The sequence below is a fragment of the Tachyglossus aculeatus genome, chromosome 13 (assembly GCF_015852505.1).
Source record: "Tachyglossus aculeatus isolate mTacAcu1 chromosome 13, mTacAcu1.pri, whole genome shotgun sequence".
Classification (NCBI taxonomy): Eukaryota; Metazoa; Chordata; class Mammalia; order Monotremata; family Tachyglossidae; genus Tachyglossus; species Tachyglossus aculeatus.
In genome coordinates this window covers 18112745-18140161 of record NC_052078.1, presented here as the reverse complement: position 1 = coordinate 18140161, position 27417 = coordinate 18112745, and the positions used below count along the sequence as shown (strand labels likewise).

The window sequence follows — 27417 nt, the reverse complement described above, 5'->3', positions numbered from 1 at the left end:
CTTTTTCTGTCACTAGCAAAACCAAGCAAGGACAGGACTGTGCTGTAAGAATTTTCAGGTGATCTCCAGGATTCCTGAAACTCTTCCACAAGTGGGAGCCAAGACTTGGGAGTCACCTAAGGGTGCCTGCGGTGCACATCTCCCCTTAGTTAAGACACAGAATAGTTAATTAACTAATTTACTTCTCAGTGGGTCCCTGTCACTTTGGACAGGGCCGGAGGAACTCGTTCATTGAGGGGGTCCCCATTTATAGTCCTTATTCATTAAGGTTGCCGACACGCAGGGTGGCAGAAATGAAGTTGCCATTGATAATGCAAATGCATTCTTTAGCATTTTGTCTCCTGGGCTGGACTTGGATCAACCTACTTGCTACAGGTATATTTTAAATTTAGCAAGAACATAGGTAATGTCTCAAATTCAGCCTTCTGTCACTCCAATAGAGTATCTGGTAGGATTCCATTATGCACGATGTCCTATTTTTATTTCATGTACTTTTGGTATGAGCTCTCAGGATCTGGGGATTGTAAAGACAAATTACAAAATCAAAAATCGTGAGTCCGTGGTTTCACATTCTCTTAAAAAAATTGTAACTTTCCTGCTGAAGATTTGAAACAGAATTTGCATTTTGAGGCTTAGAAAGTAACAGACCTCCACTGAAAAAATGGTCCTTAAACCCAAATATTCTTGTAATTCACTGGTGGAGGCTACAGCACCCTTTCACAGACCACCTGATTAGAACGATGGTATTTCATCCTGCCCAGGAATTCTATATCAAAAAAGCAATCCAGAGCACTCATTCCTATTAAAAGAAATATATAGAAGGAACTCAGTAAAATGGAGGCAAGCTGGAGAAACTGATTACTGTTTACCTCTGATGCACATTCTTGAAATGTCCCCACCACTGGAATTAGCATGTTTACGTGCGACGACTTCAATAATTGTGCTAGCAGAGGAATTCCCCCAGCCTTACGAATGGCTTCTTTATTGCTGTTGCTTTTACTGCAGCTCCACAGGGCCAAAGCCCCACAGCGTGCCACTTCAATATCTTTGGTTTGATTCTGAGTTGAGTGAGGGGGTCCCACAGAGGCACAGTCCAAGAGCTCAACCTGAAAGAACACATCAGGGAAATATTTTAAATGAATCAAAGGGACGTTATTTCAATAGTGGTACGAATGTGTATGTGGTGAGCCCACACCGAGCTGCCTTATTAGTGACTGTTTGTGATCCCGCGAACAACAACAAGGAACAGACTCTCGAAATCACCGACGAGCTCTACTTGAGGCAGTTATTGCGGGCCTGTGGAGGCAGAGCATGGAGGGAGGCATGGCCTTCTCTCTCTGTTTCACCTGGTAACGGGCCTGGACCAATTAATGACCGCCACATAAAGCCACAGCTGCGATGCCTAAGGCAGATAAAAGGCAGTCATTTTGAACTGCGAGGAGGCAGAACAGAGGCAGGCAGAGAAGCACGTATTGAGGCACGTGGGAGGTACAGCGAGAAGCAGCACTGAGAGGGAGAAGAAGTGAGCGGCAGAAGCAGCAGGAGAGCAGCACTCGGAAGCAGCAGCACTTGGAAGCAGAAAGAAGAAGCATGGGCACACTGGTATTGGATCCTTGGTGGAGTGGAGAGAGAGAAAAAAAGAGAGAGAGAGAGAGAGAGAGTGTGTGTGTGTCACTCCCTTGCACACTGGTAAAAACTAAGTTAAAAACTTTCCCCGGTTACCCTGGTGATCAGAGGTGTGGTCTGACTTTACTACGTGTCACTGAGGCTTCCCCGGTCCAGGAAGGTCCTGGTTGGTAAGACCCGGGGGCTCGCGACAGGGTGATCGAAAATCTAAATAGTTCAGAGTTCGCAATACATGAAGCACAGTTCAAGAAGCAGCGTGGCTTCGTGGAAAGAGCCCGGGCCTGGAAATCAGAGTTCATGGGTTCTAATCTCGACTCCGCCACTCGTCAGCTGTGTGACTTTGGACCAGTCACTTAATTTCTCTGTGCCTCAGTCTCCTCTGTATAATGGGGATGAAGACTGTGAGCCCCATGCGGGACAACTTGATTACCTTGTATCTATCCCAGTGCTTAGAAGAGTGCTTGGCACATAGTAAGTGCTGAACAAATACCAAATACCATTATTATTATTATATTATAATATTATTATTATAATTATAATATTAATAAATAATAATAATGATGATGATGATGATAGTATTTGTTCAGCACTTACTACATGCCAAGCACTGTTCTAAGCACTGGGGTAGATACAATGTAATCAGGTTGGACACAGCACCTGTCCCTCATGGGGCTCACAGTCTTAATCCCCATTTTACAGATGAGGCAACTGAGGCACAGAGAAGTTAAGTGACTTGCCCAAGGTCACACAGCAGACAAACGGCAGAGGTGGGATTAGACTCCACACCCATGCTCTTTCCGCTAGACCATGCTGACCAGAAAATACTCTCTGCTCTTGGGAATCTTTTTATTACCCATCCAAAAGGTGTAGGACAAGGTTGCTGAAAAAAATCAAATTGGGAACCTTAGATTAGGCTTGGAGTAGTTTCTGAGGCAGCTGCCTTGGGAATCAGATTTATCCTGTTCAGCAATGTCCTACACTCCACGAATGGGTGAGCTGAGGGTGTGAGGATTCAGCAGCACATGCATAAGAGATAAATAAAGTCCAAGAAAGGCTAAAGCTTATCTATTTCTGGATGTTTCTCCATGGATGTAATTAAAAGATATGAGCTTATTGGCAGGAACTAGAAAGGGCACAGACTGTGGATAAGACAGATGTTAAGGGGCAAAGGTGCAAGAAGAGTGGGGGAATGATATTGATGAATAAAGACAAACTAGAATAAATTTGGGTATGGTCTAATTAACTTGAAAGGATAGTAGATTTTTAAAATGCTTCTACAAGACTCTCAAAACATCCTTTTATACAGAGTGCCCATTTCTGTGTATGGCCAGGAAGATCCAACACAACACACATCTGATGTATTTCTGAGCATTAGAATGAATGCTTAATAGCAATCAATGCTTTAAGAAAATGAGTAATAAAACAGCTCTTAATTATTTTGGTATATTCCTCGGGTACTTTAGCCAAGAGGCCCATGCCAAAATGTCCAAATATTGTAATTTTTCAAAACATTTTGGGCAAAGTCAGCCAAATATAGAAACTATTTCCTTGATGTACATTAGGAAGTTTCAGAGATGCACCAACTCATTTAGTACTAAAAGGTATTATTAAAAAAAATAGTTAAAATAATTAAATGCTCTTATTCTACACACTAGACTTTAGCCCTTGATAAGAACATCTAAACTACTTACAAGTTTTTTGATACCTCCATCCTGTCTCACTATCCACCGCGCTCGCTTAAACTTGGCAACGTTTGCAATTGTTTCAGCTGCCAAGCACTTCAGATCTTTATCTGGTGAATCCAGTATTTTAACCATAATTTGTAAGCCTCCAAAGTCAGTAATAGCACGTCTGATCTGAGAATTTTGACTTATTTCCTTCAGGATTTTTAATGAAGCAATCTGGATGGAGAAAAATATTACACATTAAAACTAAAGAGTTCATAAATATGATACATTTTAAATTGCCAACCAAATTGACTACATAGGCTCCCAAAAATATTTTTAACTCTTTTCTCTAGATATCATTATTCTTTTGTTTTCCATTGAAAGGAGAAACTTCGTGTTTAGTACTGCAAGATGCATTTTTAAAAACAGATTTTTACAAGTCAGAGATCAACTGATTTTACATAGAAAGCTACCCACCTTGCATTTGACTTCTTCAGTATCAAGCAAATTGATGAGCACTTCAAGGCCCCCCACATCTCTGATAGCCAACTGACAGGTCTCTTGCGCCAAGTTGAAGTCTCTCATCGAACACAATGCAATTACTGTAGCTGTCTGATTACCTCCCTAAAATATATAATAATACACAGCTGCAGGATAAGACCATATTTTTATAGACACCTCTGGAATGAGGTGAAGCTAACCCATGGACTAGGCAATTTCCTGCCCTATCGCTAACATATTAAAATGTGGAAATTCACTGGATGGATTATGTCTGTTTTCTTAAGAACAGCAGATTTGGTAAGAAAGCTATGCATAACTTTACAAATGGGGAAGAACAGCATACTCCTTCTTACAGCTCATTCTGAATTGGAGGGGAAAGCAGCTTCTGCTTCTGAAGGGGAAGCAACAAGACTTAATGGATAGAGCACGAGCTCTTGGCTCTGCCACTACTCTGCTGGGTGACCTTGGATGAGTCACTTCTCTGTGCCTCAGTTACATACCATTAAAAACAAATTGGGAAGTTCAGGCAATTTGATGGGATTGGACCCCATGCCGGAGCCACGCTCCTGCCATTTCCCTGGATGAGGTTGAGGAGACGCATGGAGGCTGGCGGCATTATATCTTGTAGAACCTAGTGACTGACTAGAAGAAAATGGAATGTGCTTGTCATTTATTCAGTACAGGGCCATCAGTAGGAAAGTGGGAAAATGAGCATCGAGAAATAGCTTACCATTAGACTTTGGAACAGTTAGATTTTTTTAAAGCTGTGGTAAGGAAAAAGTAGGCTTCACTAACTGAATAGAGCAGCAAAAAATCCAATCACTTCTACATTTAAGTACATTATTTAGAGTTCTCTTTTTAAAGTATTAGATATCTTCACTTCTCTAGAAAAGCAGATGACTGTGGAATGATGAGAATACCCTCCTCATCACAAAACCCCCAGGGGCTTTCCTTGCTTCTGGAATAAAATCAAAGTTGCTGACCATTGAATTCAAGGCTCCCCATGAGCTAGCTTAACAGGTTAACATAGTTGGGGAAGAACAACCCGAATAAGATGACAAAAGTAAAATATTTAAGAGTGTGAATGAGGGGATGATATTATAAGCACACTGGATGAATAAATGATAAACAGATCAGTACAAAAGGTAATAGTGAGTGCTAAAGTGACAAAAGTGTGTGGGGAGTGGTTAATCCTGGACTATGTCCTGGAGGCAGTGGGCTTTTTACAAAAGGGCTTTGAAGCAGGGGGGGATGTGGTTTGGCAAGGAAGGACTGGGGGAAAGCAGAATGTGCCTACCAACTCTGTTGTACTGTACTCTCCAAAATGCTTAGTACACTGCTCTACAAACAGTAAGCACTCAAATACCATTGATGATGAGGAGGAGGCACTTTTTTAAAAAAAATGACATTTGTTACATGCTTACTAGTCTGCCTGGCATTCTACTAAGTGCTGGAACAGATACAAAATAATCAGATGGACACAGTCCCTGTCCCACACAGGGCTCAGAGTTTTAATTCTCATTGTACAAAGGAGGTAACTGAGGCACAGAAAAGCTGACTTGCCCAAGGTCACAAAGCAGATTAGTGGTGGAGCTGGAATTAGAACCCCGGTCCTCTGATTCCCAGGTCAATGCTCTTTCCTCTAGGCCATGATGCTTCTGACTTGTTTTCCACTTTTTATTTGCTATTTAGTAATTTACATTTTCAATATCCCTTACAGTTACTGCTTCATTTTTGAATAGCTCTGAAATTTGAATATCGGAGAAATTTGAAAGATTTGGCCAAGTTCATTCAGTGAGTCAGTGACATTGCAGGAACTCACTCTGTTGTGCCCCCGATTAGAAGAGTCCACCCACTGTGTTAAGTACACTCAGTAATCCTGTGTCTTGAAATCACCTAAACAGAATCTGGCCCCCCAAATTTACGTGGATCGCTAGGACATAGCCCAAATAAGCAGACTGAAATAAAATAACTTGAAATAATTAATGGCTTATACCATTCTGAAAAGGAAATACTTTTACCCACATTCACCCGTACTTTAATAAAGGACGAAAGTTATGTTTGAAGGAGGTGTTCAAAGGCAGTCTATCAATATTGTACAAAATAACAGTAACAGTATTCCGAGTAAATCCACTTTTTAAATGGAAAAATCTCTCCAAAGCATAACTTTACTTTGATCTAGCATTCAATAATATTTTCTATGGTCTTTATCTGCTTTATACAATGGTCATCAGATGATACTAAAGACATCTCTAACTTTAAAAACTCCCTCATCTACTGTATAAAGAATATGAAAATCACAAAGGAACTTTTCTTCCTTTTCTAAACTGCATAGACAACTTAATAGACATTTTAAAGTAAAACAAAAAAAAATTATTTTTCATATGTTCTGAAACATTAGTTTTATACCATATGCCTTACTACTGCCACAACAAATATTTCTCTTCCTAGCAGTTACTATTAGAGTAAATCCTACAGCAAAGATTATAACAAATATGGAAATAGTTAGCTCCCCATTAAATTCACACAAAATCGACATCATGTTGTTAGGCTCTTTGAAATCCGATATTTTGGATGCAAAATATGTTCTACTGACATTTGAACAATCACATTTTATGGTTTTAAATTAAATGCAGATTTGGTTTCAAAATGTCTAACCCATCTTACATAATGGTTTTGTGTAAATCTCCGCAAATTAGATGAAAATAAAATATGAATTCTCAAACAGGATGTGTGACATGGTAATAGGTAAAGCAGTTTCTGACAAATTCGAATGGAGTAACATGAATTCTCAAACAGGATGTGTGCCACAATAATAGATAAAACAGTTCCTAGCAAGTATGAATGTTAACAGAGTTCAGCAAAAAGGCACATGCCACACAGCTGAGAAATACAGAAACCATATAAGTGGTCCAACGAAGTTTAGCTATTTCAGCTCAAATGAAAAATTTACCTCAAAGAGGGCTCCCCTTTGACTCCTCTTTGCAGGGTTTAGAAGAAAACTATACCTTGAAAATATATTCAAATTCAAAATCTCCAAGTGATCCCCCAAGTGAAAGGAATAAAGACCCCATTTCAATCAGAAGGCATCTACTGATTAAAAATGATGTCCTTAAAAAGTTAGCTTCCTAATAATATCGAAACTACTTTAAATTAAGAATGGGCTTCAGAGTTGAATAAAAGTGATACCCAATCTGGTTTAAAGAAATAATAATTTCACTTGCAATATCTGAAGGTAAGATATGCTTAGTACAGTGTTAGTACAGTGCTCTGCACACAGTAAGCGCTCAATAAATATGATTGATTGATTGAATGATAGAACCAGGGCCACTTCAAGATGGCATGGGCAACTTTGGGGTCCTCTTTTCAATCAATCCATCAGTGGTATTTATTGAGCACTTACCCTGTGCAGAGCACTGTCCTGGGCACTTGGGAAGGTATGATGCATCAGAGGTAGTAATAGCAATCAATCAAATTTATCGAATGTTTACTATGTGCAGAGCACTGTACTAAGAGTTTGGGAAAGTGCACTATAACAATTTAACAGGCACATTCCCTGCCTTCAACAAGCAAGTCTAGAGGGGGAGACAGACATTGTAATACAGATATATAAATTACATTCATTCATTCAATCAATCGTATTTATTGAGCGCTTACTGTGTGCAGAGCGCTGTACTTAGCGCTTGGGAAGTACAAGTTGGCGACATATAGAGACGGTCCCTACCCAACAACGGGCTCACAGTCTAGAAGGGGGAGACAGACAACAAAGCAAAACACGTGGACAGGTATCAAGTTGTCAGAATAAATAGAATTAAAGCTAAATGCACATCTTTAGCAAAATAAATAGAACAGTAAATATGTACAAGTAAAATAAATAGAGTAACAAATCTGTACAAACATATATACAGGTGCTGTGAGGAGGGGATGGGGAGGAGGAGAGAAAAAGGGGGGTCAGCCTGGGAAGGCCTCTTGGAGGAGGTGAGCTCACAGTAGGGCTTTGAAGGGAGGAAGAGAGCTAGCTTGGCGGATGTGTGGAGGGAGGGCATTCCAGGCCCTGGGGAGGACGTGGGCCGGGGGTCATCATCATCATCATCATCATCAATCGTATTTATTGAGTGACTACTGTGTGCAGAGCACTGTACTAAGCGCTTGGGAAGTACAAATTGGCAACATATAGAGACAATCCCTACCACAGTGGGCTCACAGTCTAAAAGGGGGAGACAGACAGGACAGGCGAGAACGAGGTACAGTGATGTATATAAGTCCTGTGGGGCTGGGAGTTAGGAAGAATAAGGGGAGCAAGTCAGGGTGACACAGAAGGGAGTGTTATTACCTAAAATAGCTGTTAAGAAAAGCAGCGTGGCTCAGTGGAAAGAGCCCCGGCTTGGGAGTCAGAGGTCATGGGTTCTAATCCTGCCTCTACCACATATCTGCTGTGTGACTTTGGCAAGTCACTTAACTTCTCTGAGCCTCAGTTACCTCATCTGTACAATGGGGATTGACACTGTGCGCCCCAGATGAGACAACCTGATAATAATAATAACAATAATGATGGCATTTGTTAAGCACTTGCTATGTGCAAAGCACTGTTCTAAGCGCTGGGGAGGTTACAAGGTAATCAGGTTGTCCCACGGTGGGCTCACAGTCTTAATCCCCATTTGACAGATGAGGGAACTAAGGCCCAGAGAAGTTAAGTGATCACCTTGTACCCCCCCCCCCAGTGCTTAGAACAGCGCTTCGCACATAGTAAGCATTTAACAAATACCATCATTATTATTATTATTAAAATTATTTTCAGAGATGGTCACAATCTTTTGAATTGGAAGAGTTTTCTGGAGGTCCAAATGAGACAAATTAATTTAAAATTAGATTCAATCTCATTTCTTTTCTTTTGGAATGGACAATGGTACAGATATGACCGAATCAGTGTTTTGTGACAGCAGATCTATGGAAAGATCTTCCCTCTGACAACAGGAACCTGCCATGAGCAATGCGGTGTTGGAAGAATCAGTTGTGAGTGCTCACATGGCATCAGGTATGGTGAGTACTCCAATCTGAGTTTTCCTAAACATGGGGTACTGCAAGAATGCCATCACTGCATTATAAGATAATTAGATGTACTTCCAAAAGTACAGGTTAGTTCTCTGAATCAGTGTCATTTTTACTTCCTAAAATGGGAACTGAAATATTTAAGTTTCAAAATTTTATGTCATCTATAAAAATTTAAGGCAATGCAAAATTCAAACTTGGCCCTCTTCAAACGTTTCATCGTGGTACTGAATCTCACTTTAAGATCATATATCCTGTTTAAAACCTTAGAAATTAAATAGGAACATGAAGACACAGCAGAGGACATATATTTCAGAAGTAACTTTTTAAATATTACTGTTGCCCCTAATGCTTAATTTTTATTTTAAGTTTTAGATCCAGGCCTACATTTCAGTTTATAAAAAGAGGTCAAACTGAATCTTGTTAGAAACAAGTTATGGGCCAGTTCAACTCAGTTAAGGAATAATTATCTGCTGTATTTCCTGAGTCGTCCAGAGCTCTTGGGTCATAAGCTGGAAGCACGTAAAACATCCAGACTAAAATCGGGGCCAGTGGAAAAATCACAGGAATGTTAAAAATCACAGTTTCCCTGATGTGCACGTTGCTCTACAATTATCTAGCATTGCGGGAAATTGCTGTCATTTAAAGGCACATTAACCCCTTTTATCATAGAAAGTCCAAGTTTGTCCTAGTGATAGCAATAAGATATGTGCTAGTAAATGCGTTAAGGTTTGTTAATAGGTTTTCAGAGATTCTTAAAATAGTGTGGGGAGGAAAAGAAACCATATTATTTTACATCTACAAAGAGCTTCTCCTGAGTGTTGGGTATTCATTTCTATAAGTTCAGTGGCACATTTCTAATCTTTCCCCAAAGAGTTGAGAAACTTGAAAGCTAGTAGTTAAAAGTAAATTGAGTTATAAACCTTTATGATTTCTAAGGTTTAGTCATCCACCTATAGCAATTCTTCAATAACTGACTCTGGGGCTTATGATGATGCTTAATGTCAGTTGATACAAAAAGCTTTCTGGAGGATGTGAAATGAATATCAACACCAGCATTCCTGTACCTTCTGAATCCTCCAGCATGACTGAAGAATAAATTGAATAGATGTCTACTATTTAACCCTGTTGACGATGGGGAATAGATCAGACAGGGTATCCCTGATTCTGGAGCAATCAAACAATACTGAGAATTTCTAAAGGTAGCCGAGCTTACTTAGTATTTTCCAGATTTTGGAACTCCTAATGCTATCTTTGTAGAGGCCAAGTGCTGAAGTTTTCCTCATATGTTATTTCATATGTTATAACGATTACGTTCACTGACCCGTACTGTGGTCTGATGCCGCATTTTGCTTCTGGGAGCATATGGTTAAAATGTATTGGCTTGATTAGCCAGTCTACATGACTATCTAAATTATTTCCAGCCAGTGATACCACAATAACTGCCCCAGCTGGATTTTTCATTGTTATTGGTTTTGGGGGGGTTTTTTGCATGGTATTTGTTAAATAATAATAATAATAATAACAATGACATTTATTAAGCACTTACTATGTGCAAAGCACTGTTCTAAGCGCTGGGGAGGTTACAAAGTGATCAGGTTGTCCCATGGGGGGCTCACAGTCTTAATCCCCATTTTACAGATGAGGTAACTGAGGCACAGAGAAGTTAAGTGACTTGCCCACAGTCACACAGCTGATAAGTGGCAGAGCTGGGATTTGAACCCATGACCTCTGACTCCAAAGCCCATGCTCTTTCCACTGAGCCACACTGCTTCTCTAACACTTAATTAACTTAAACACTATGTGCCAGGCACTGAACTAAGCACTGGGGTAGAAAAAGCTAATCAGGTTGAAAACAGTCTATGTCCCACATAGGACTCACAGCCTTAATCCCTATTTTACAGCTGAAGTAACTGAGGCCCAAAGAAGTGAAGTGAGTTACCCAAGGTCACACAGCAGACAAATGGCGGGACTGGGAATAGAACCCAGGTCCTTATGATTCCCAGACCAGTGATCTATCCACTAGGACACACTGCTTCAAGACGGTAATGACGACTGGCATGTTTGGGAAAACTCTGGCCTACTTGTTTAAACAGTATTTCCTCACTTAGCCTCAGAAGGTATGCCATCAGGTTCATGCTATTTTTGCTATTTGCTATTTTTCATGGTTTCACCGTAGAGATAATTTCCTAAATAGTTGGGACAAGTGTCATGTTTTCACATGCTGGGTGATTTTCTATGCTTTGAAAGGTGTTATCTGTGATGACAAAAGATGTGTTGAAGATTTTTTAATTAAAATGGTGTTTCTATCTCTTTAGGATAGCCTCTGTGTCAATGTAAAGGCTGGAGTCATCTTTACTCTTCAGAAAATGAAGGAAGTCTGACAAAAATAACCAACAGTAGCAAATGCCAGCCCCAGAAGGACGAATCAGACTATTGTCCACCTGAAATAGGTAGTCTGGAATTATCTGCTTGTCTAATCCATACAATAGTGTGTGAACACAGTACTTACGATCCTGTATATTCCAAATGTTCAGTTATGCATGAGGAAGTAAGAGTCTCTCTTGGCATTCTTGCCCTCCAATCTCTGGTTCTTTTGTGGCTTTCTGCCATTCCCCACCACAAATTTGTTTTCCATTTTTCTAGTCTTGAATATGTTTCCATTTTCTGCTCTATCCTATTTCCTTGTCTCTTTTCTTCACAGTGTGACCAAGGATGTGCCAATACAGTGTCTTACAATGTCAGTTTAGGTAAACCCTTAAAAGTTAACTTGTGGATACATCTGAATGACCTCTAAATAGATTCTGAGGGCAAAAAAACCCTGTAAGTTAGCATTTGGCATTAAGAAAACAGCTTCTTGAAGGAGAAAAGGTTCCAAAAATCATCAACCACTTCTGAAAAGCTGGCATCATGTTTGGAGTAAAAAATAAAAAGGCAGTATAACATTAAGGAAAGCTAGGTTTTCCACATTTCAGGATTTACTTCTACTCTTTTGTCACTGACCATGCTCCCAAAAGATCTATTAATCTTTTGAAATTAAGGGAGGGAGCCAAAATATTTAGCATCCATAGCCACAAATGTTTGCCAACTGGTTTTCTCTGAATACCAGTTAGGTCAAAAGATTTTCTAATGTTAGTCTTGTTTTTTTTCTTAATTTTCTAACTATCCATTTGAAGTGTTAATACTTCTTCAGTTATATAACCCTATAAATTATCTAGCAGAACTCAATTCATGTCTCCAGCTATTTGAGGGATAGCCAATTCTATTTAGAACCATTATCCTTCTGTAGAAATCCAATGTAAAGATATTTTCTCAGTGAAAATTTTCAATGATAAACAGTCTCATTTCATCAATTTAAAATTCCCTAGTCAGCCCCTGCTGCTCTTCTTTCTCCTTCTCAAGTATGTCCAGGGCACATCAGTCTTGGAAGCAATTTCTTAAAATACTGCAAGTTTCAGTTTTGGATTTCTTTCCTACACTAGCATGTATTTTTTCATTGGCAATGAACAAACATGTTTAGGGCAAGTAATGCCTGGATGAGCTTCAAGCATTCTTTCTTTTTTCTATAACATTTATTAAGCACTTACTATATGCAAAGCACTGTTCTAAGCGCCGGGGAGGTTACAAGGTGATCAGGTTGTCCCACAGGGGGCTCACAGTCTTCATCCCTATTTTACAGATTTCTTTTTATCCAATTATTATTCAACACAACAAAAATAACGTAAGGATACTTTTATCAGTTTGTTGAAAATGAAGGGAATTTAAAGATACAAAAAGGAAATAAAATATGCTCTTTGATATTTGATATATTTGACAAGAGAATTCAACATTCTTCCCCCTCTGCACTGAAAGCTCGTTGAGGGCAGGGAACATGTCTGCTAACACTGTTACATGGTAGTCTCCCAAGTGTTTACTACAGTGCTCTGCACACAGTAAGAGCTCAATAAATACAGTTGATTGCTACTACCTTCAAATAAAAAAAATACTGTCATCTGTAGAATAGGTAGCATCCTATCTGTTGTGTGTATCTGAAATGGGCTATTTTACTAGGTTTCAGATAGCCGGATTTAGATGTGGATCCTGTGAACTGTGACAGTACCTAAAGTGGGTATGAATTTTGGATGCCATTTGGGACCGAACAGCTGTCACTTGATATTCACTGTCAAAATAATAATAATAATAATGATGGCATTTATTAAGTGCTTACTATGTGCAAAGCACTGTTCGAAGTGCCGGGGAGGTTACAAGGTGATCAGGTTGTCCCACGGGGGGTTCACAGTCTTAACCCCCACTTTACAGATGAGGGAACTGAGGCACAGAGAAAGCACACGTAATCAAATTAAGGCGACTGGTACAGAAATGACCTTAAGAAGTACCCAAGGCCTGAAAGCCTTTGTTAATTCTCTTTCCACTGTCTGAAACAGAGGAGTCACATATGAGACCTGGTGAGGTGATCCAAACATTAACCAGACATTCCAGCTGGTGCTGAATGTTCTCGGTCACGGGCTTTTGAAAGCAACATGCTACTTGGAGCAAAACAGTTTTCTGTAAAATGTACTGCTGCCAATGTCTGCTTAGTAATGGTGATAGAAATGCTTGTTGCCAGGCCCGGAAGCTGGGTTAGAAATAATTACCCACTTTCCCTCGGGCTCAAAAAGCGTAGTGTTAATAGAGATATGCAACTGTTGGCTAAAAATCTGTAGCGAACGGTACTACTTTACTGTCGGCTTCTTGAGAATTTATTTTGCACTGATGACTCAGCCACCATAAACCTGAGACTTTATAGTAAAGAATATTTTTCTGTTAGAAATTGAAAACCACAGTTTCATTCCTTAGGATTTAGGAAGCATATATACTGTAAAACAGGTCCACAGAAGGTCAAACATTACTTCTACCTGCCCTCTTTTCTTAAAAAAAACAAAACTGATATAAAGGAACGTCTTCTGACCATAAACTCCTTAAAGACAAGTACACACGCAGATTTGGAGTATAACAAAAACTTATAATCCAAATGCTAAATAAATACCACTTATTGATTGACTTGATACCAGAAAAAAAAAAACTGGCCAAAGTTTCACAGCAGTAACAGCTGAAAACAAACAACTTGGTCCTTTTGTAGGTGCTTAGTACAGTCCTATGCACACAGTAAGCACTCAATAAATACGCTTGAATGAATGAACGGAAGGGATTTTTTTTGCCTCTCCTCTTCCTGTTGCCTTCCTGTTCTGTTATATATGTTGCCAACTTGTACTTGTACTTCCCAAGTGCTCAGTACAGTGCTCTGCACACAGTAAGCGCTCAATAAATGTCTTACCTCCTTCCCTTCCCCAAAGCACCTGTATATATGTATATATGGTTGTACATATTTATTACTCTATTTATTTATTTATTTATTTTACTTGTACATTTCTATCCTACTTATTTTATTTTGTTGGTATGTTTGGTTCTGTTCTCTGTCTCCCCCTTTTAGACTGTGAGCCCACTGTTGGGTAGGGACTGTCTCTATGTGATGCCAATTTGTACTTCCCAAGCGCTTAGTACAGTGCTCTGCACATAGTAAGCGCTCAATAAATACGATTGATTGATTGATTGATTGATTGATTGTTAGTCACTAAAAACAGATCAACAGGTGTTTGTGAAAATAGGATAGCTTGTATTACACCAGCAAAAGACAAAATATGGAAAAATCAGCTTTTGTTCACCATCTTACAAGGTGAAGCTCTGGTCAGACCGGATGGAAGCATCTGATATTTGGCCAGACCAAAACTGCGCCTGAATTCACTTCTGGAGACATGCTGCTTTATGTGTATGCATCAATTATGAGCTGCTAGATGGGGTAGCTCAAGGACAAATACTCAGATGTAGCAGCGTTCCCAGGAAGTGACTTGGCATATTGGATCAGGACAAACTCCTCTCTATTTCAACAGCAACCCAGCCTTTATGCTTTGCCTCCCCCATCCGAAATGGAGGGCAGCACTGTAAGAAGCTGAGGAGGCCATGTGAGCCTGAGCATTAGAAAACTGAGAAGATAAAGATAATACTCACCGGTTCCAAACTCTGGTTTCAAAACCTGAACTAGTTCTAAAGTATGCCTGAAGAGGAAAATTATTACTATAGTAGATACTTTTCACTCCAGCCTTGGGATCCACAGGCCACAACCAATCCACCAAGGCCCATCACTAGGGAAACAGAATTTGACTAGGAGTCTAAAGGAAAGATGAAATGCAAGAATAGTATTCACTAAGTCAAAAGACTGTAAGAGTGTAAACAAAATTTCAATTACATTTTGACTACTCACTTGGGATAATTTGGTCATATAAATTACAAGACATGACATCACTCTGAAGGATTCTCTCCACCATTTCCCACTTGGTTGTGGATGCCTGGCTCTAAACTTGGATTGCATAAGCCATTATTCCAGAGTCCATGGAAAGTTCACATTCCTTGATTACTAGTATTATTTTTAGGAACATAAAAGGATGCTAAAGTTGCTAAAATGTAGTCACCAGGTCATAAAAGTTAAATCACTCATTCTTTCGATGGATGCTTATGAGTTTTTGCCAATCTGATATCCCAACGACAATCTCTGCTCAAATTAATTTGTAAAAACATTCTGAGTCTTAAGTGAACGATTGTTAGCATTTTGTATGCGACCATATTCAAAGTTAATTGTCTATTTGGTATTCTCAATAAAGACATTCTTTTTACAATAACAAAACTGATTTTCAGTTTTTTTTAAGATCTTGCCTAGGGAAATGAAAGAACTAGTACATGGGAAATAAAAATCTGAATTCACTATTAAAAAATTGAAGTCACAGATAATACAGTGCCTATTAGAAAACAGAAACTATTTCTTAAGAGTTTACAAAGAGCTGAGCATTTAATTAGAATTTAACTTATTTACATTTTTATGCAAAACTCAGATAATATGTGTTAACTATGTTTTCGGTAATAAAAAATTACAATTAAATTAAGGATTTCAAATAATATCATGGGCCCCAGTTCCCTCATCTGTAAAATGGGGATTAAGACTGTGGGACAGGGAGTGTCCAATGTCATTATCTAGTATCTACCCCAGCACTTAGAACAGTGCTTGGCACACAGTAAGTGCTTAAATACCACAATTATAATTCAGTAAGTGGAGAAATTGAGATCCGGGAAATTTTTATGCTATGGATCACATTTTTCCTCTGCTAGCAAAATAATAATAATAATTGTGGTATATGTTAAGCACTTACTGTATGCCAGGCACTCTACTAAGCGCTGGGGTGGATACAAGCAAATTGGGTTGGACACAATCCTTTTCCCACATGGGACTCTCAGTCTCAATCCCCATTTTACAGACGAAGTAACTGAGGCACAGAGAAGTGAAGTGACTTGCCTAAGGTCACATAGCAGACAAGTGGCGGAGCTGGGATTAGAACCCACGACCTTGTGAATCCCAGGCCCGTGTTCTATCCACTCTGCCCTGCAAAATGTAAAAGTGATTATACAAGTTAATTCTAATTTCAAAATCATTATTCAAGAATGGTCTTTTTTTTTTACAAAAAATGACAGTTTATTCTGATTTTAGGTGAGCATCTAAAAAGGGGGTACACTCAATATGGACTCCAAATAATCCCATAACATGAAGGCACATAATAATATTGGTTATTGAAAGCATGAGTGCAAAAAAAAAGCATTCCTTTAATGAGCTGGAATTTTCTGTTAGAGTTGAACATATAGCTTGATTTTCCAATAGGTAGTAAAAGTGCTCAATAACTTGCCCTTTCTTTTTCTTCCTCAGGAAGTGTTGAAAAAAAAAAACAAGAAATCCATAACCCACATCAATGCCGCAACACATATGCAGTAAATTAAAGAATGTTTCTTATAAAAAAAAAGAAGCGCTATACTACAGCATTAGTTAAACAGCAGGGGTTTTACGTGATCTGATGATTCCAAGTCCGAATTTGTGCAAGAAAACAGTGAACATGGTATTTAAACAAAAAATTATTTAATAAATGAAAACTGAATAATTCTTTTCCCCAAGAAACACACATTTGATATAAGCTGGTATTTTAAAAATAAATACTGAAATATTGCTCAAGAAAAAAATTCCTTTGTACTTTGTCCATGGCTCAATATTGGAGACTAAAATCAACAGGCAGCAAGATAATGGAGAAGAATGTGCACATAGTGTTTTTCCTACATTACTTTTCAATGGTGTAGAATAGCAATTTAGATAGAACCCTGGCCTGGAGTCAGGAGGCCTGGATTCTGTTCCTGGCTTTATAGTTGACTTGCTTGTGTGGCCTTGGGCAAGACAGTCAACCTCTCTACTTGTTTTTCCACCGTGCAATGAGAATAACACCCCCAGGGATTTACTGTCCCTTGGCGGTAGTGAGAATTAGTTAACATTTACAAAGTGCATCTAATTCTTTGGATAAAAGAATCATGTAAATTTAAAACGTAATTAAAATGAAATCTGTTAAACTAATTTAAGCTTTTGATCCAATCAGGCCAGATCAATTAAGAACCCAACACCACACACACCTAGGTGATTTTTAACAAAAGCTTTGGTGGATAACCTGCCTAGATTACCTTCCCCTAAAAGGCAATCCAAAACAGCATCAGGGAGTGAGCCCTGAAAGCTGCCTTAGAAGTTTTAAAACACTCAACCTACTATGGCTTTCACTTATTTCTTTATTGCAAAGGTTTGATCACTGCACCTTTATGCCCTTGTGACACTGAGGACCAATTAAATTCACATTTGAAGACTTGAAATTTGATTGTCAGATTATTATCAGGCTTTTTAAAGACTCCAATACAGACACAGACTAGATGGGACATGAGACCTTTCTGCTGCAGGCAAGATTCAAGACAGAATCATTATTAACAGGCTCCTGAAAACCAGTCAGCTGTGCCCTACCTGAATCCCCAGGTGGTTTCAAGCCAAACCCTACACAGCAAATACGATCTTTGCAGCATGACAGACACAGGAAGACTTTTACACTTAGGTCTCCATCCAAACTGCTACCACACTGATCCACGTCCTTATCCTTTCCCACTTTGACTACTGCATCAACCTCCTTGCTGACCCCCCTGCCTCCTGTTTCTCCCCACTCCAGGCCCTACTTAATAATAATTATGGTATTTATTAAGCGTTTACTATGTGCCAAACACTGTTACTTCACTCTGCTGGCTGGAACATCTTTCTAAATAAACATTCAGTCCACGTTTCCCGTCTCTTCAAGTACCTCCAGTGGTTGCCTACCCACCTCCACCAACAGAAACTCCTTACCGTTTCACTCGAAAGCCCTCAATCAGCTTGCCCCCTCCTATCTTACCTCTCTGATTTCCTGCTACAATCCAGCAAGCACGTTCACTTCATTCCTTGCACCCTAACCTATTCACTGTACCTCGAGCTCATCTATCTCATTACCAACTCCTTGCAAACAATCCTGCCTTTGGCCTGGAACCCCCTCCCCCTTCAAATCCCACAGACCATCATTCTCCCAACTTCAAAACCTTATTAAAATCACATCTCCTCCAGTAGGCCTTTCCCGACTAAGCCCACATTTCCCTCTCCCTTCTGCGTCATCCTTGCACTTGGATATGTGTCCTTTATTCACCGTACCCTTAGACACACAGTACATATTCATAATTTATTTTAATGTCCACCTACTCCTCTATACTGTGGGCAGGGAACATGTTTACCAACTCTGTTTATATTCTTCTCTCCCAAGAGCTTAGTACAGTGCTCTGCCCACAGTAAGTGCTCAAAAAGTCCAATTGATTGATCATCAGTGGCACAAACCTTATCAACCCTTCAGCTCCCTCTTCACTTATGCATTAATTTATGTCTACCCTCAGCATTTGTGTGCATATAATAATAATAATGGCATTTGTTAAGCGCTTACTATGTGCAAAGCACTATTCTAAGCGCTGGGGGGATACAAGGTGATCAGGTTGTCCCACATGGGGCTCACAGTCTTAATCCCCGTTTTACAGATGAGGGAACTGAGGCTCAGAGAAGTTAAGTGACTTGCCCGAGGTCACACAGCAGACATGTGGCGGAGCCAGGATTCGAACCCATGACCTCTGGCTCCAAAGCCCGGGCTCTTTCCACTGAGCCACGCTGCTTCTCTAATATGTAAATTTGTAAATGCATTTGTATATGTCTATGTAAATTTGCATATGTAAATTTGGTTGATGGTGCACTTAAATACTCACAATCAACAGTATTTCTTGAGTAGTGTGGTATGCGAAACCGTCCTAAATGTTCAGGAGAGTACACTAGAATTAGTAGACATGATTCTTAGAGTAAAGATAGGAGGTTGTACATAATGTATACAATCAAGAGTAGCACATATGTACATATCTTATATATTATTAATAACAATAATTATAACTATTATTATTATCATGGCCTTTGTTAAGTGCTTACTATGTGCCAGGGTTCTAAGTGCCAGGGTAGATACAAGGTAATCGCGTTGGACACAGTCCCTGTCCCATATAAAGTTTACAGTCTAAATCTCCATTTTACTGATGAGGGAGTTGAGGCACAGAGAAGTTAAGTGACTTGCCCTAGGTCACCCAGCAGACAAGTGGCAGAGCCGGATTTAGAACCGAGGTCCTTCTGACTCTGCTCTATCCACTAAGCCACTCTGCTTCTAATGTTTCCTCCCATGTGTAATTTACTTTAGTGTCCATCTCCCCCATCAGTATAAACTCCTTGAGGACAGTGAGCATGTCTATTCATTCTATGGAGTAGGTAAGATATATGTAACTTTCCATAGCACTTAAGTAATCAATCAATCAATCAATCGTATTTATTGAGCGCTTACTCTGTGCAGAGCACTGTACTACGCGCTTGGGAAGTACAAATTGGCAACATATAGAGACAGTCCCTACCCAACAGTGGGCTCACAGTCTAAAAGGGGGGAGACAGAGAACAAAACCAAACATACCAACAAAATAAATAGAATAGATATGTGCAGGTAATCAATCAATCAATTGCATTTATTGAGCGCTTACTCTGTGCAGAGCACTGTACTAAGCGCTTGGGAAGCACAAACTGGCAACATATGGAGACAGTCCCTACCCAACAGTGGGCTCACCGTCTAAAAGGGGGAGACAGAGAACAAAACCAAACACACTAACAAAATAAAATAAATAGAATAGATATGTACAAGTAAAATAAATAAATAGAGTAATAAATATGTACAAACATATATACGTATATACAGGTGCTGTGGGGAAGGGAAGGAGGTAAGATGGGGGGATGGAGAGGGGGACGAGGGGGAGAGGAAGGAAGGGGCTCAGTCTGGAAATAAATAAATAAATAGAGTAATAATAATAAGTACATGCTATTGATGCCCATCTATGCTACTGATGACTTTCTACTTGTTTTGTTTGTTGCCTGTATCCCCCCTTCTAGACTGTGAGCCCGTTGTTGGGTAGGAATTGTCTCTATCTGTTGCCGAATTGTACTTTCCAAGTGCTTAGTACAATGCTCTGCACACAGTAAGCTCTCAATATAATTGAATGAATGAATGAATATCTTATACAGTCTATTTCTTCCTTCTATCTGCAAGTTATTTTAATGTCTGTCTCTGCCACTAGATTGTAAGCTCCATGAGGGTCAAAGGAACTAATTAGGAGGGCTGGAGTGACAAACTTAAGGCTGAGGGGGTGGTGGAAGGGGAGCTGGCAGCATGCCTGGATGAGGGGTGTGGAATTGGGGGAGTGCCCAGTAGTCTGGGGAAGGAGAGCCAGGACTAAGTTTGGGATGAGGCCAAAAGCAAGCCCAAGGCAGCCTGGCTGGGGCATGTAATAGGGCTGAGTTTGCATTATGCTTAGATATCACAGTGACTGGAAATCCCACAGTGGTCAAACTAATAGGCTTTGCTCATGCTCAGCCAAAACTTGGTTGAAAGTTTTAAACCAATTAGTCTGTATCCCCAGGGAGAGTTATTCTAAAATGTTGTGGTTAGATCTACTTCATGAAGTGTTACTTATGATACCCTCCTAACATCCCTTCCTTCTCTTCACTCACTCCCCCCACTCCCTCTGTTTGTACCTATCTTTCAATCAAACGATGGTATTTATTGAGGTCTTTGTGCAGAGCACCTTACTAAGCACTTGGGAGAGTACAATACATTAGCGGGTAGATATGATCTTACCTCCTTCCCTTCCCCACAGCACCTGTATATATGTATATATGTTTGTACATATTTATTACTCTATTTATTTATTTATTTATTTATTTTACTTGTACATATCTATTCTATTTATTTTATTTTGTTAGTATGTTTGGTTTTGTTCTCTGTCTCCCCCTTTTAGACTGTGAGCCCACTGTTGGGTAGGGACTGTCTCTATATGTTGCCAATTTGTACTTCCCAAGTGCTTAGTACAGTGCTCTGCACATAGTAAGCGCTCAATAAATACGATTGAGGATGATATGATCTGGCATCACACTCATCCTCATTCTCTCCCTTTCCTCTTCCTCACTCCCATGTTGACACAGATAGCTTTATATTGCATTGGATGTCAATAGTTCTAGCAAATATATTAGAAAAGTACAAGATACATTTGCCCTGGAACAGTTTGCATGTGATGGAAAGAGGTCAAAATGAGCCTTAAGTGGTAAATTGAAACAAAGGAGTTTTAATAAGGAGTTAGTGTGACTTTGTGGAAGTAGCACAGGCCTGGGAGTAAGGATGCCCAGGTTCTAGCCCTAAGCCAACTCTGTTGTCTAAGACTTTGGACAAGGCAATTAACCTCTCTAGGCCTCCGTTTCCCCCTCTGGAAATGGGAATACACCACCTGTTCTCTCTACCACAAAGACTGGGAGCTCCATGTGGGATAGGGACTGCATATGATCTTATAACAGTGCTTGGCACATAGTAAGCGCTTAATAAATGCCATTATTATTATCCTGTATATATCCCAGCACTTAGCATATGCAAAATTAAAAATTAAAAAAAAATGCTCTTTCTCTCAAACTATGGTACCCTGGTTATCTACCTAGTTAAGTGCTTATCTGGAAATATAGGCAATTCAACAAATGTAACCCTTGTATTCTGTGAAAAATAAATGCAATATTCAAGGTTTATAAGTGATAGGGTTTTTTTCTCAATTTTTTGAATGGTACAGAAATGGCATGCTTGTCAAAGTGTTTTAGAGGTGATAGGTACCAAAGAATGAAAATATAATTCATCATATAAGATGATTAATATTTTCAGAGAACAAGCTGCCAATTTAGATTCAAAGTGTAATCTTTTAGACTGTGAGCCCACTGTTGGGTAGGGACTGTCTCTATATGTTGCCAACTTGTACTTCCCAAGCGCTTAGTACAGTGCTCTCCACACCGTAAGCGCTCAAATAAATACGATTGATGATGATTGGAATATTGTATATTCTTCCTCCTCTCTCTGCCTCTTGTGGTGTCCGGAGCCCTCTCTTATACTGTTTTCAAGGTCCTCTCCTTCTGCTCCTACCAAAATCATAACAAAAAACTGTATACTAAACAAATTCAGCCAGAATACTTTCATTTTCCAAAAACATTTTGAAAAGGGATATGAAATTTTAATACTGATTAGTTTTAATACGTCACCTCTGTTTTCGCATTTCCCAAGTTCACAGTTCAACACAAAGCACCAAGTGAACGCTATGTAATATTAATACTACTACTACTACTATGTCAAAAACTGTGCTTAGCGCTGGGATGGACACAAGACAATAAGACTGGAAATTCAGGCTCACAGTCCACAAGGTAGAAGGGCAGGGACCTTATTCCCATTTTACAGATGAGGAAAGAAGTGCAAAGCACTTAGGTGACTTACCCAAAGTCACACAGCAGGTAAGCAGCAGAGTTGAGGCAAAGAACATCACTTTCCTGACTCCCAAGTCCCACGTGCTTTCCACTGTACCATGCTGGTTCACAGCAACATGGCATTAGGTTCCAGATCCAACGAAATGTCTAAAAATCTGCAACGCTGTCCAACTTTTTTTTTTTATGACTGTGAGACTGGATTCCACACCGGCACCTTATCTGACTCCTTGAACAGAACCATTAGTTTAACCTATGGGCTACATTCAACATCAAATGGCTAGTCATGGCTATAAACAATGAAGTCTCTCCCCTCTCACTGAGGCTGGTCTTTACTTTGCACGGCTGCGCTGGGTGGGACATGTGAGAAGAGCAGAATGCCCAAACAACTGGCTAAAACTGAGAACACAAAAAACAAGGTCGGAGGAAAAGTTTTAAAGATACAGTCAAAACAACGTCTCAGGTAATGCTGCACCTGAGTTGCAAACTGGGAGTCATTTGCTGCAGCTAGATCAGCATGGTACGCTGTAATCAAGAAACGAGCAGCAGCTTTCTACGAATTGAGACACAAAAGTGAAAACAGCACTAGGCACGACAAACATCAAGGCAGCATAACAAGGATCGGACCTTGTGTGTGGAAAATGAGGCCCGAATCGTGGGTTCCACACTGGCCTTTTCAATTCACTGGTCAGTGAATTTTACCACCAGTGGCACCTTCTTTGAGCATGAAGGAAAACAACTGGTAAAGTACAGCTGTGATATACTTGTTCACTTACTTCTAAAATCCAAAGCTCCAGGGGGTTGGACACACAAAGCTTTCAAACTAGGCCTGGATTAGATTGGGCCTCAAAACACAGTCCAGATATGTCTGTGAAAGCCACCCTGCCTAGCATTTACACATACAGACGGTAAATCTGTATACGTGTGAATGTGCAAACATAGAGAGGTTTACCCTTCTTAAAAATGTATTAGAGAAAAGTATGAATTGCTTGAGTTTCTTGGCTAGATAAAACAACAAACCTCTAAATTATCAGACGAAAAAGAGATTCTGTTGGACCATACCAGAACAGTTAAAGAAACTGCTTATTGATGAAGTGCTGCTTTAAATGCACACGGGCTTAATTAATAATTCTAGTGCAAATACTGAACTTTTGGCCAGACTGACTACATTTCTTGGCATTCTCATTGTTCCCCCGAGCAAATATTCATGACATATTCAACATAAAAGAAAGCACATCTACAAATGGTTACGCACTTCTGACTTAAATAAATGTTTTCAATAGTGGAACAAGAGAAAATTTAAAGGCAGACTGCGTTATACAAAATTTAATATCTGCCAGTTGTGAATCATAAAGGTGAACCAAAATGCCTTTAAAATTATACATCTGTTTTGAAGTTGCAATTTATAGAGTTAAATACAAATGTAGACTTAAACATTAAACTTACAAATAAACATATTAAAGGTTGTCTGTCGAGTTTTCTGGTCTGGATTGAGAAACTCCCTCAAGAGTTGATGACCTCACTACTACCTAAACAGTTCAGGGAGCTATAGCATTTTATTTACCCAAAGCAATGATCTCAGACCTTGGCAAACATGCAAAGGAGAACTGGTGTTTCTACATTTGCTTTAGAAATACATTGTTTGTGTTTTCAAGCACTGCACATATATTCTTTTAATGATCTGAATTCCAGAACTGGCTTTTTTTAGTTTTAGAAAAAAGAATTTCATTTCTTTAGCGAAACGAAGGGAACGTCTAGGTACACATAGTAGTGTAACCCTCCCGGAGAGATGTCGAGTAGTTTTGATAACCTAATAGAAACATTCTTTGATATTACAGTACTTCTTAAATCTTAAATATAAAAAAACTCCCTCTCCAACCTGACAAGGAAATTCAAACCAAATTGGAACTTTTTTTCTTGCAGGATTTTCTTGGACTCTTGACTACAAACATCAAGTTGTGAATTTTCATATGCTAAAATTAATTTGTCTCTTTCTGCTATTTACACACTCCTAATCTCTGATCATTCCCAATAAAAGTTAGTTGGAATAGAACCTGGGAAAAAAATCACCTTTGGAGAAAGACCTCTGCTACTACATGCTCCTAGTCTTCTTTCCTGTTAATGTGGCACCCACAAGGTGCACCCGCTCCAACAGCAATTTTAGGGTACCTAGTGAAGCCTGGTGTTGGCCTAGGAGACGTTGGGCCATGAAGAATGAGGATAGAAGCACAAAACACTTAATAATAAATCAATCAATCAATCGTATTTATTGAGCGCTTACTGTGTGCAGAGCACTGTACTAAAATACAGTATAAAATACACTATAAAAATAATAATGGCATTTGCTAAGTGCTTACTATGTGCCAAACACTGTTTTAAGCGCTGGAGCAGATACAAGGTAATCAGGTTGTCCGCGTGGGGCTCACAGACTTAATCCCCATTTTGCAGATGAGGTAACTGAGGCACAGAGAAGAGACTTGCCCAAAGTCACACTGCTGATAAGAGGTGGAGGCGGGAATAGAACCCACGACCTCTGACTCCCAAACCCATGCTCTAGGCCATGCTGCTTCTCACTTAAGAGGCCCAAAGTCACACTGCACAGCAGGTAAGCAGCAGAGCTGAGATAAAGAACTTTATTTTCCCGACTCCCAAGTCCTACGCTCTTTCCGCTAAGCCATGCTGCCTCACAGCAATATGGCATTAGATTGTAGATCCAACTAAATGTCTAAAAAGCAGTAATATTGGCATTAGAATTTAGGTCCCAGGCCTATGTCCTCTCCAGATTTGGGGATCCTGAACATAGAGGTGGTAGCTGAAGCCATGGGAGTAGCTGAGTTCCCCCCTGGGGTGAGTGCAAATTGAGGTGAGGAGACCACCCAGGATGGAGCCCTAAATGGCACCCGCATTTAGGAAAAGGGAAGCACAGAAAGGCCCTGTGAAGGGGATGTGAAAAGCAGCGTGGCTCAGTGGAAAGAGCACAGGCTTTGGAGTCAGAGGTCATGGGTTCAAATCCCGGCTCCACCAATTGTCAGCTGTGTAACTTTGGGCAAGTCACTTAACTTCTCTGGGCCTCAGTTACCTTATCTGTAAAATGGGGATTAAGACTGTGAGCCCCACGTGGGACAATCTGATCACTTTGTAACCTCCCCAGTGCTTAGATCAGTGCTTTGCACATAGTAAGCGCTTAATAAATGCCATTAATAATAATAATAATCTCTTCCAGTGCTTAGAAGAGTGCTTGGCACATAGTAAGCACTTAAATACCACCATTTAAATACCACCATTTGCCCTACTGAGAGCTCACCTCCTCCAGGAGGCCTTCCCAGACTGAGCCCCTTCCTTCCTCTCCCCCTCGTCCCCCTCTCCATCCCCCCATCTTACCTCCTTCCCTTCCCCACAGTACCTGTATATATGTATATATGTTTGTACATATTCATTACTCTATTTATTTTACCTGTACATATCTATTCTATTTATTTTATTTTGTTAGCATGTTTGGTTTTGTTCTCTGTCTCCCCCTTTTAGACTGTGAGCCCACTGCTGGGTAGGGACTGTCTCTATATGTTGCCAATTTGTACTTCCCAAGCACTTAGTACAGTGCTCTGCACACAGTAAGTGCTCAATAAATACGATTGATGATACCACCATCATCATTATTATTATTATTATTACTGAGAAGGTTCAGCCATTTGGAATTATTAGTGGGAGTAGAGTTGGTGCCACTGTTAATACTGTTGTGTGTTCACTCTCCTTTGGGCACAAAATTCCTAGCTTCCCACTCTTTCTGGTGAGCGGGGATACTTACATCCCTAACCCCCCGGACAAACCAAAGACTTCATCTTGAAACTTTAGATAGTTCAAGCTCCCTATCACAAGCTTCTTGAGTCTCAGCTGGAGTGGCAAAGCGGTGTCCTTTGTCAAGGGAAAGTTAGGTAGCCATTCTTGTGTCCCTTATCAGCCTACTCCCTGGGCAGCTGCCCCATTCGCCCTGTTGTAGATAAGCCATTCTGTCAACAACTCTCAGCCTGCTTTCCACCCAGTCACTGACATCATCCCAGAACCAATTACAAAGAACTGAGGAAAGAAACCAATGGAAGAAAGAAATCCATCTTCCCCATTAGAAGAGCCCTCAGACATCAGCTCACAGCCTGCTGCTCATTCAGTCTCGGACATCGGCCCAGAACCAATTACTTTAGCCTGGGAAATACACACTGGGTGAAAGAAATCCACCTCCCCGGCCAGAGGAGCCTTCAGATGTCAGCTCAGAGCCTGCTGTTCACTCGGCCTCTAACACTGGCCTGGAACTAATTACATCAACCTGGGAAATTCACACCGGGAGAAAGAAATCCTCCTTTACTACCACAGGAACCCTCAGAAGACGGCTCACAGCCTGCTGTTCATTCAGCCTCTGACAACGGACTGGAACTAATTACGTCGATCTGGGAAACCCACTTTTACCACCACAGGAGTCCTCAGACATCAGCTCACAGCCTGCTGCTCACTCTGCCTCTGACGTCATCCCAGAAACAATTACAGGTATATGTCTGCAACCTTCAGAACACCGGAAGGATATCCCCTCTCAGGATCGAAGACTGGAAGCTGCGGTCACTTGAGACCAGGGATTTCACATATCCTTGACTCCCCTTCCCTCTGCTTACCTCATCCCTGCCCCAAACCACCCATCCCCAGCATCACGCCCCATGAGCTCTCATTCTCATCCAGCCCATCTCCACCCCTCGCATCCAATCCTTTACCCTACAA

General features: G+C 40.2%; 1 protein-coding gene across 4 annotated transcripts in view; it reads right to left on the bottom strand.

Annotated features, from left to right (window-relative positions):
* ODAD2 (outer dynein arm docking complex subunit 2) overlaps nucleotides 1-27417 on the bottom strand; it is a 148704-nt gene that overhangs the window by 93853 nt on the left and 27434 nt on the right. For all 4 annotated transcript variants that reach the window (XR_005453642.1, XM_038755483.1, XM_038755484.1 and 1 more), the window contains exons 10-12: nucleotides 3771-3917; nucleotides 3318-3527; nucleotides 870-1106 (exon numbers count right to left, since the gene is read on the bottom strand). Coding sequence is in view for 3 of the 4 variants with exons in the window: in XM_038755483.1 (XP_038611411.1) it covers nucleotides 870-1106; nucleotides 3318-3527; nucleotides 3771-3917 (594 nt within the window). In the remaining variant the exon portion in view is untranslated. The remainder of the gene's footprint in view (nucleotides 1-869; nucleotides 1107-3317; nucleotides 3528-3770; nucleotides 3918-27417) is intronic.